The following is a 10,689-nucleotide window of genomic DNA, read 5'->3' as shown; positions in this document are numbered from 1 at the left end:
TCTCAGCTCCTCACATCAGTTAGCATAATTATTTATTTTTCTATTCTACAGAAAATAGTTTCAAAATACTGTGCATATTAACAAATAAATCTACTGCATGAAGTTAAGGTTTCTTTGTTATTTCATTTGTTCCTAGAATATGTTCCACCATGATGTACAGTCTGGGCTGGACATGTTACAAAAAGTTTATGGTAAAGGCACCTAAGTGGAAAGTGAAAAGCTTCCAAAATAGTTTTGATGTTCATAAGGACAGCCCACAGAACAGGGGAGCAAAATGCATTTCACTAGGAGTTTGAAAGGCAATTTTGCAGTCTGTCCCCTGAGCAGGGACCAGCCCTGTGAAGTTCGGCCTGAGCTATGGAGGTTCCTTACCGCCCTTGCTAAACTCTGAAAAGACTCCTCTTCAAGGAGATCTGTAGCAGTCTGCCAACTTTCCCCTCTTCCCGCTCTCGGGGAAAAAAAAACAAAAAAACAAAAAAACTGGAAATGTGGCTTTTGTGAAGCACAGGGCTTAAGTAGACAAATGACTGCAAAACCTTGACGGTGGGAGTAGATGGAATTGCCTACTTGGAAAAGTGCAACATGAGTGCAGGAGCGACTGTGTTCCCCAGGGGGTAGCTCGAGTGACCCTGGGGCGGTGAGTTCCAGTAAGGACCTCTATCCCTACAATGGCATCTGCCACGTGCAGGGATGCCCGGCAAGGAGCAACACTGCCTGACCTGGAGGAAGTCATTTGTGCAAGCAAGTTGGGTCAGGAGTTGGGAGAAGCATGCGTCCCAGCCAAGGACTGAAACTGCGGGCGCGCGGGGCGAAGGATAACGCCTCCTCTCTCCGCACTGGGTTAGGATTTCCTATGGGGGCTGCGCCTCCTGCAGCCTCGGGTTTAGCAGCTCTGCGCTTGCCGGGACCCCGCAGTTAGCTCCAATTTCACCGCTAGTTGCCTAGGAAACTAACGGGGTCAGCTCTCCGCCTGGCGCCTTTGGTTTCCGCCCCCGCGGGGCGGGGCCTCCGCCTACTTCCACTAAGGCCCCGCCCACCACGGCCGCCCAGACCCCTGACTGGTTTCGGGTCGCAGCAGTTACTCGTCGAATTTGGAAGCATGGAGCATGGCGTCGGTAAGGTTGGCGGCCTGGGGCGCGCCCTGTGCGTGGTGACCGGGGCCTCCCGCGGTTTCGGACGGACGCTGGCACAGCTCCTGGCCCCGCTGCTGTCGCCTGGCTCCGTGTTGGTCCTAACCGCCCGCAACGACGAGGCGCTGCGGCACCTGGAGGCCGAGTTGGGCTCCGAGCGGCCTGACCTGCGCGTGGTGCGGGTGCCCGCTGATCTGGGCGCCGAGGCCGGCTTGCAGCAGTTGCTGGGCGCGCTGCGCGAGCTCCCCAGACCCGAGGGCCTGCAGCGAGTGCTGCTCTTCAACAATGCGGGTAAGAGGCCCCTCGGAGGGGGCGGACTCCCAGGGTGAGCGCTTGGGATACTGTTGCAGGCCTCTTTTGGTTCTCTCTCCCTCTCACCTCCGCCAGGGAGTTAGAAATGACGCCTGAAAGTCCTGGTTTCAGTGAGGTGCTGAGGAAGACCTCTTGCTCCTTCCCCTCTTCCTCACCGCACCCACCCCCGTTTCAACTCCATGTTTTCCAAAACGCCTGTAGAACTTTTCTGATTGTCTTGCTCAGTGCCCTCTGGCGGAGGCATGAATTAGGGCGTGAGGTCTCCCAGCTGAAGTCAGTTCCCCCCTTTCCAAATGCCCCTCAGGGTTCCCCCCAACCCCAGTCCCAGTCCCAGAGCAGGGCATGCGCTTTCTCAGGCTGCAGTTTCTGGTGAGAAGGTTCCCAGGTATGTATGTCTGCAGCGCTGGGAAGAGGGAGGCGTCTTTGGAAGCACTAGGGAGATTGCTCTTTTAGGTCTGGATGGGAAGGGGGTGTCTGGAAGAATTTGGAGGGGGCTGGGGGAAGGGAAAACTCTGCCTACACTGGGTGATTCCTAAGGTTTTGTTTTGCAGCCTCTCTTGGAGATGTGTCCAAAAGCTTTGTGGACCTGACTGACTCAGCTGAAGTGAACAGCTACTGGGCTCTGAACTTGACGTCCATGCTCTGCCTGACTTCCAGCTTCTTGAAGGCTTTTCCTGACAGTCCTGGCCTCAGCAGAATGGTGGTTAACATCTCATCAATCTGTGCTGTGAAGCCCTTCAAAGGCTGGGCCCTGTACTGTGCAGGGAAGGCTGCCCGTGACATGATATATCAGGTTCTGGCTGCAGAGGACCCTAGTTTGAGAGTGCTGAGCTATGCCCCAGGTAGGTGAAGCACTACAGCCATCCCTGTCTCCAGAAGCAGGGGGTTACTCTCTGACCCCTGCTCAAGGAGCCTACTCTTGCTAACCCTTCCAGGAAAATAAGGGAAATATAGGCTTCAAGGAAGTTAGTGCTAGCAGGGTCAGGGAGCTGTACTTAGAGGGTATGGATTGAGAGTGGGAGCTGCCTGGACTTGAAAGTGGGGCCAGGGAGTCTGAGATGTTAGAGTCTGAGAGATGATTCGGGTTTGAATTCCAGGCCTGTACCTCATTTTTTCATGTGAAACAGGGCAGTTGCTACCTGTCTCACAGGGCAGTTTGGAGGACTGAAGGAGGTAATACTTGTGAAAGTTATGCCTCACTGGGAAGTGCTGTCTAATTGTTAGCGTTGCTGTGGCTGTGGTGTAGGCCAGCAGCTGCAGCCCTGATTCATCCCCTAGCCTGGGAACTTCCATATGCTGCAGGTGCCGCCCTAAAAAAAAAAACAAGACACACAAACAAACGACAAAAAAACTCAGCAAAATGTGTATAGAGTGAGTGTATCCGAAAATAATAAAGGCTGTATATGACAAGCCCACAACTAGCATAGTCGATGATAAAAAGCTGCTTTTTCTCTAAGATCAGGAACAAGACAAGGAAGCTGTTCTTCCCACTTTTATTCAACATGGTATTGGAAATCCTAGCTGGAACAGTGAGGCAAGAAAAATAAAAGACATCCAGATTGGAGAGGAAGAAATAAAACTCTATTTACAGGTGATATTATATATAGGAAACCCTAAAGGCTTTACCAAAAAACTGTTAGAACTAATAAATTCATTAAGGTTGCAGGATACAAAAACAATATAAAAAATGAGTTACATTTCTATCCGTTAATAATGAACTATCAGAAAGAGAAATTAAGAAAACAGGCCCATTTATAATTGAATCAAAAACAATAAAATACCTTGGAATACATTTAACCAAGGAGGTAAAAGAACTGTACACTGAAAAAGATAAGATATTGATGAAAGAAATTGAAGAAGATACAAAATAAATGGAAAGATGCCATGCTCATGGATTGGAAGAATTAATATTGTTGAAATGTCCTTACTACCCAAACAATCTACAAGTTTAATGCAATCTCTGTCAAAATTCCAGTGCCATTTTTCACAGACAGAGAACGCAAAAGACCCTGAATAGGAATTCTCTTGTGGCGCAGCAGGTTAAGGAGCTGACGTTGTCATTGTAGCAGCTCAGGTTGCTGCTGTGGCACAGGTTTGATCCCTGGTCTGGGAACTTCCACATGCCATAGGCACTACCCCACCAAAAAAGAAAAAGACCCTAAGTAGCCAGAGCATTCTTGAGGAAGAAGAACAAAACTCTCCAGCATCACACTCTCTGCTATCATACTATCTTATGAAATAGTTTGACATCAAAATAGTATGGTATTGGCATATAAAACAGACACAGTTCACCAGTAAAACCATCTAGCCCTGGTGTCTTGGAGAAGATAGTTTGGGGTTGAAATATATTCGCATCATAAACTTGGATGTATAAGTCTTTCCCCAGATTTGGAAAGTTTTCAGCTATTACTTCTTTAAAGAAGCTTTCTGTTCCTCTTTTTTCTCTCTGGGACTCCCTAATATACAGATTGTTTCTTTTAAGGGTAAACCTTACCTCATGTAGGCTTTCTTCGTGCTCACATTCTTTTTTCTTGTTGCTGTTCTAACTAGATGATTTCAGATGATCTGTCTTCTATTTCACTAGTTTTTTATGCTAGTGACCTCTCTATCAAATTCTTAAGACATTGTTTTCTTCAGGATTTTAGTTGGGTTTTGTTTTTTTTTTTTTTTTTTAGTGGTTTTTATTTCTTTGCCAAGGTTCTTATTTTGTTCATGCATCGTTTTCCTGGTTTCATTTAGACATCTGTGTTTTCTTATAACTCACTGAATTTCTTTAAGAGGATTATTCTGAATTCTTGGTCAGGCAGTTCATAGATCTCATTTCTTTAGGGTCAGGCATCAGCTGTATTAGTTGCCTTTAGTGGTGTCCTATTTCCTTGGTTATTCATGATCCTCGTGGCCTTGGATTGATGTTTGTGCATTTGAGGAAACAGGCATTTCTTCCAGTCTTTATAGACTGAGTTCAGTGGGCAGAGCCTTTCACCAGTCGACCCATCGGTGATTCTGGGTAGGCCGTCTGGTGATCTTCATGGCAGGCTTGCTGCTAGAGTCCTTCGGCAGCCTGATGCTAGAGTGGATCGAAAGCCTGGGTCCACAGTGGTCAGCCTGGTGCTGGGCCTGGCTGCAACCTGGGTTTGTGGGTACCCACTTAAAGCTTAGGTTCACAGACACTGACTATAAGCCTGGACCCGTAGGAGCCATCTGTGGTCATGGGCATTGGCTAGTGCTGGGATGTGCTAGAAGCCTGGGTTCACAGGAGCTTGATGCCATGGGAACCAGTGGAGGCCATTGGAGCCAGCTAGAGCCAGAGTGGATCAGGGGCCTGGTTTCCCAGGGGCCCTGTGGGAGCCTGCAGCCCAGGGAGCTGCCTGGGGCTTCTGGGACCACTACAGCTGGTAAGCACTGGGGTGAGCTGGGGCCCTGGGTTCATAGGAGCCCACAGGGAGCCACCTAGGGTCAAAGCGGTGGGTCTGCTGCTGGATTAGGCTGACTCTGAAGCCCCCAAGGAAGTTGGGTGTTCACTCTCCTACCATGGGAAGGTGTCTCTGTCCACACTCATCCACCGGGCTTGGGGGAGGGGTGATGGGGTCATGTGAATCTGGCTTTCCCACCTCCCTTCTTATTTCTCCGATTCAACCCAGGTGGTATAGTCCCTCACCTGGAATCCTTGGTTCTGGTGAAGATGATTCCATGTGCAATTAGTTATTCAAATGGATGTTTCTCTCGGGCAGGGCTAGAAATTGCTGTGCTGCCATTTGCTGCTCCCAGTGATGACTTAGCAAGGTATTTTTAGAGAGGGCTACAGAGGGAGTTGAAGCAGGGAGAGAACCAGTGTTGAGTAAGGGCCCTGCTTGTAGAATATAGAAGCAGAAGGGTCCTACCTGGTGACTAGTTGGCTGTAGGGGCAGAGTGGGTGGGAGGAGGAAGTGATGGAGGTTTGAGGTTTGGGAGAAGAGACCACAGGTGATTCTGACCACACATGTCAGCCAAGATGAGGTGTTACCTTCTGGCCAGATCTGACTCTACCCCAGTCCTCACACACAATAGAGGCCACTGCCTCGGCAGTGTTCCCTTATCTTGTGCTCTTTGTTCCCTAGGTCCCCTGGACACAGACATGCAGCAGATAGCCCGGGAGGCTTCCGTGGACCCAGATTTGCGAAAAAGGCTGCAGGAGCTGAAGAGAAAGGGGGAACTTGTGGATTGCAAGGTATCAGCCCAGAAACTGCTGAACTTGCTGCAAAAGGATGAATTCAAGTCTGGAGCCCATGTCGACTTCTATAATTAATAAGCCCATGTGCTTGGCTTCCTGGGGCTTTCTTCCTCCCCTTTCAGGCACACCCAGGAGCCCTCTAGATCCCCACATCCTGCCACAAGCCAGCCTTATGCAGATAAGCTTTCCTGCTACTGTCCTGCTCTCAGATCCAGCCAGCAGCTATGAGGGCCTTGGGTAGAGGTCCCAGTTCTCAGGAGTCGGTGTTGAGCACCCTGAGTGAGGAGGAGGCTTGAGAGAGACAAGTTAGGGGTGTTGGTGTTTCTCTCTCCTGGGGAGTAGAATATTAGGGATGGGAAAAGCAGGACAAGAAGCTGAAACACCGAGGAGAGGAAGTTGGGTCTCCTGCCCCTGGTCAGTCCCCAGGGAGGAGGGGGAGCTTGTGTCAAAATGAAGATTCACAGTTGGTCTGGAGGGGAAGGAGGACAGCCAAGTCCCAGCCCACAGGGATGCCTCCTGGACCTTCTCTTCAACTTTGTGTCCTCGTTCTGCTGCTGCTTCTCTCCAGAACCTGCTGTCCATCCCCATCATGAGGAGAGGAGCCCTGAGAGCTGAAGTACGTGTTAATGGTAGCTGCAAATAAAATGTAGGTTGTTGCTTTCTTATTTGTTTTTTTTTTGTTTTGTTTTGTTTTTTGTCTTTTTGCCATTTCTTGGGCCGCTCCCACAGCATATGGAGGTTCCCAGGCTAGGGGTCCAATCGGAGCCGTAGCCACTGGCCTACGGCAGAGCCACAGCAACGCGGGATCTGAGCCGTGTCTGCAACCTACACCACAGCTCACGGCAATGCCGGATCCTTAACCCACTGAGCAAGGCCAGGGATCGAACCTGCAACCTCACGGTTCCCAGTCAGATGCATTAACCACTGAGCCATGACGAAACTCCTGTCGCTTTCTTCATTGATACAGGTCCCATGACTGACTCCCTGATTTGGTGGGCCCAGGGGTGTTCCTGAGGCAATTAACCCAAACTTGGGGTGCTGTCGTCATTTCCCAGGGGTTGTCTTGGGGCTGTCTTTCTTTCTCATTGAGCCTCACCTGGTAGCAAACAAAGTTGGCCTAGGTGGACATATCAGACACCCTCTCCTTCATGCTCTAGTCTATTCCTACCCCTGTCTTTATTACCCTTGCTTCACCCTTGACCTATCCAAAGAATATCCAGCCTCCAGGGCCTGACTCATAGCCACCCCAGCCCTTGGGGAGGGGTCCTATCCCCACCTCTCTTGGATTTCCAGTTCTGCCCTTTACGCACATGGCAATGCTTGAATGGATCCCAGCTCTTAAGGGGGCTTGGTAACGTCCATCTGGCTATGGTCCTGGTCCTCAGTGGGGTGGAACCACCATGCCTTTGGGGGAGGTGAGCAAGATTCTAAAATGGAGAAGCCCTGAGAAACCAAGGGTGTGACCAAACCCATCCTTATGCAGGTCAGGGGATGTTGGGCCCAGAGCTCTGCAGAGGTGGTGTCTGCCCATCAGCCCATTGCCCCTGTTCCTTATTTGAGAGGAGAGACCACCTGCCAGCCATGTCAGGCCTCAGCCCTCATTGCAGGGTAGAACTCTCTCTGCTCCTCCTCGTGTACAGCAGAGGGCGCACCGAGGCCGTGCCTCCTGGAGAACCAGTGGCAGCACCTTGCTGGAGGCAGGCCCTGGCCAGAGCCCTGCTAGGATCCCTAAGAGGGAGTGAGCAGCTCATGCTCTTTCTTGCCCAGCAGAGCCTTTGCCCTCAGTGGATTCAAAATCACTGTGCTCAGAAACCCACTTTGCCGCTTCCGGGCTAGTAACCCAGGGCAAACTGCATCTCTCCTCTGCTTGTTTCCTTATCTGAAAGAAGTGGATTATAATGATGTCTCCCTCAAAGGGGCATTGCAAGTATTAAAAGACCCAATGTTTGTAAATGTTCAGCACAGTGCAGTAAGTGCCTATAGGTGCTAATATTTACTGCCTTCCCCACCCTCTGCCTTTTTATGACCACACCTATGGCATATGGAGGTTCTCAGGCTAGGGGTCAAATCAGGGCTGCACCTGCTGGCCTACACCACAGTCACAGCAACGCCAGATCTGAGCCATGTCTGCAACCTGCACCACAGCTCATGGGGCGAGGCCAGGGATTGAACCCGAGTCATCATGGAAACTGTTGGGTTCTTAACCTGCTGAGTCACAATGGGAACTCCTGTTTACTGCCTCTTTTTTTTTTTTTTTTTTTTTTTTTTTTGTCTTTTTGCCTTTTTTTGTAGGGCCTCTCCATGGCATATGGAGGTTCCCAGGCTAGGGGTCGAATCGGAGCTGTAGCCACTGGCCTACGCCGCAGCCACAGCAACGAGAGATCTGAGCCACATCTGCAACCCACACCACAGCTCACGGCAACGCCAGATCCTTAACCCATTGAGCAAGGCCAGGGATTGAACCCACAACCTCATGGTTCCTAGTCGGATTCGTTAACCACTGCGCCACTACGGAACTCCAGTTTACTGCCTTTTAATATCAAGATCCAGATCATCCTGGAGCCCCATTTTCAGCCCCTTCTCCACATGGCCCAGACACCCTCCCCTTTGCAGGAACTCTGGGTCCACTGCCTCTATTCTGGGTCTCGGTGGGGCTGGGGTTCAGCCTGGACAGCTTGTCCTGAACGCACTGGACCTATAGGAAAATGCTTGAGCCTTGGAGCCAGGAACCCTCGGTCCCACTTCCCTTTGCGATGGAGATGTGGGTCTCAGGCCAGGGCTCCTCTCTGGACTTTAGTTTCCCTAGAATAGATGAGCTCTGGAGTTCCTGCTGTGGCACAATGGGTTAATGATCTGGGTTCATCTCTGCTGGTTGGATCCTTGGCCCGGTGCAGTGGGTTAAGGATCTGGCATTGCTGCAGCTGTGGCATAGTGCAGCTCCGGCTTGAATTCAGTCCCTAGTCCGGGAACTTCCATATGCCGCAAGTGCAGCTGAAAAAAAAAAAATAATGTTTAAAAAAGGAATAAAAATAATAATAAAAAAATAGATGAGCTCTTAGATTCTTCTGGCTGGTGGATGTGGGACAGATTTCCTGGCCCAGCCCCTTTCTCCCGAGGGATTATGAGAGCAGTTGGCACCAACACAACCCAGTTGATGCCCCGTGGAGTTGTCTCCCTCTCCACTGGCTGGGCTGGGTGGCCAGGACTTAGGGAGGAATACCGTGTGTCCCCACAAGGTGGCGAGGCCCTCCCATGCCTGACTCTTATCTGCTCTGAGCTCCGAGATTAAAGAGCCTTGAGTAGGACCCTACACCTGTCTCTTCTGGACTCAGGGGCCCCCAAGCAGCAAGAAGGCCGAAAGAGCTGGGCTCACTCTCCCAGGAGGACTCCCCCCAACCCTGACCCCGCCCAGGCCTCCATGGCCTCTGGCCACTGGGATTTCCAGGCCTTGCTACTCGTCCTGGACTCAGCCTCACTGCTGGGGCAGAGAGACCTCCTTGCCAGCCTCCAGGGGCTAACCATGTGTGTTCTCAGAGTGCACGGCCTGGCCTTGGCCACCACGCACAAGCACCCGCAAAGCACACACACAATACACGCCTGCACGTGCCCAGAGCTCAGCTGCTGGCCGAGCAGGGCCTCGGATTAGCCAAAAGACAAACAAGATTGCTCTTTGTCTGTGGCATGAAAGAGCTGGGTAGGTTTTCAGTTTTGTGTTTAATACCCCGGAGCTGGAGGCCAGCAGCTGGTCTGTGGGGAGCAGAGGAGTAGGGGGAATATTCCAGGCCGGCTCCAGGGAGCTCCAGCACCTCTGTCCGTGAACCTGACCAGCTGCCACTGGGCTGGTCAGGAGCTCCCTCCCCACCCCCAAGTCCTGTCCTTCGTCCTGGGAAGGTAATGCAGGCTGGTGTTGGGCCACTCGTAGCTGAGGCCAGGCACCCTGCTGCTCCTGCCTCGCTACCAGGATGGCTCCTCAGGCTCTGCTCCACTGTGCTGTCTGCCCCTTTCACCTCAGGGCTGGCTTCCTGGGATGCCACCTTCTGGCCTCCTTCACCCACCTCCTCTCCTGTCAGAATGTGGCCTTTTATTGCAGGATGTGGCCTCATCTGCTAGTATGTGTGCGGTAGTTCCCACTCACGTAGCACCCAGCCACGCTCCCGCACCATTGACATCCTGTGTGGTGATAGGGAGGTGGGTGAAGGGCACGTCCATTCCCCGGGGTGGGGTCCCCATAGCATTTGTGGGATCCCGGGCAGAGGGGTGGAGGGGAGTGGACCTGAAGCCACCAGCAGCTTGCTTGCGGGCAAGTTAGCTGAGGAGGGCTCCGAGCCTCTGGAACTAGTGTGAGAAGGGTTAGAGGGTGGCTGGAAAGAGGAAGGAGTGAGACATTTTGCTCCCCTGGCCCAGTGCTGAGCTCTGTCTGCGGGGCTAAATGCTGGACGGGCTCTTGGACTTTGGAAGTAAAGCCCACTTCCCTACTGCCCCCCAGAATTATAGTTAACTTCCCATAAGGCTCCCATGTCACCCAGCCCCTCAACCCTAACTGCCCTTAGTGTGTGCGAGCCGGAGTGAGCTTTGATTTTCAGGGAGGTTTAGGAATAAAGAAGGGAGAAGGAAGTTTCCTTTTTTCTTCAGAGAATCCACCTCTCAGGCCCACCCCCAGCTGACTCCAGGGGCTCAGGTGAGTCCACCTGACTGCAGTCTGTCAGGTGGTCTCAGTTCATAGGCCATGTCCCCATTCCCAACCCCAGGGCAAGGGAAGAGAGGGGCCCAGCTCCCACTTTCCAGATCTGGTGCCGCCTCAGGGCTGTAGGAGTCTGTCTGGCCCACACTCTGTTCTGGTCTTGGTCCAACTGCTGCAGAGGCCTTTCCTGCCCAGGCCCTACCCTCCCAAGGCCCAGCTTGACCCCAGGGATCCCAGGCCTCAGGCTCATGGAGCTCTGTGTATCCCACAGACCTTACCAAGACCTCATCTCCTGAGGCCTTGTTGAGTGTTTGATGAAAATATGAATGAATGAATGAGAGTGAGCAAGTGAATGC

The 10,689-nt window shown here is 51.8% G+C and overlaps 1 protein-coding gene across 1 annotated transcript; it reads left to right on the top strand.

Annotated features, from left to right (window-relative positions):
• Window positions 1-1,080: 1,080 nt before the first annotated feature.
• Window positions 1,081-6,317, top strand: SPR (sepiapterin reductase). The gene is made up of 3 exons (XM_003125032.5): window positions 1,081-1,421; window positions 1,994-2,284; window positions 5,540-6,317. The coding sequence occupies exons 1-3, from the start codon at window positions 1,100-1,102 to the stop codon at window positions 5,725-5,727; spliced, it is 801 nt and encodes a 266-aa protein (XP_003125080.1). The 5' UTR covers window positions 1,081-1,099; the 3' UTR covers window positions 5,728-6,317.
• The last annotated feature ends 4,372 nt before the right edge of the window (window positions 6,318-10,689 follow it).

Source organism: Sus scrofa, chromosome 3, assembly GCF_054392235.1.
Source record: "Sus scrofa isolate SSC_HxYL_T2T_F1_AM1 chromosome 3, Sscrofa_HxYL_maternal_Yorkshire_Landrace_v2.0, whole genome shotgun sequence".
Classification (NCBI taxonomy): domain Eukaryota; kingdom Metazoa; phylum Chordata; class Mammalia; order Artiodactyla; family Suidae; genus Sus; species Sus scrofa.
Note: the sequence above shows the minus strand (reverse complement) of the source record. Positions and strands in the feature narration are given on the sequence as shown.

What these genes read in the sequence shown, in the direction of transcription:
- SPR (XM_003125032.5), top strand. Translation starts at nt 1,100, where the DNA reads ATGGAGCATGGCGTCGGTAAGGTTGGCGGCCTGGGGCGCGCCCTGTGC. An exon ending in GCTGCTCTTCAACAATGCGG is followed by an intron (nt 1,422 to 1,993) that starts GTAAGAGGCCCC and finishes TTTGTTTTGCAG; the next exon opens with CCTCTCTTGGAGATGTGTCC. An exon ending in AGTGCTGAGCTATGCCCCAG is followed by an intron (nt 2,285 to 5,539) that starts GTAGGTGAAGCA and finishes TTTGTTCCCTAG; the next exon opens with GTCCCCTGGACACAGACATG.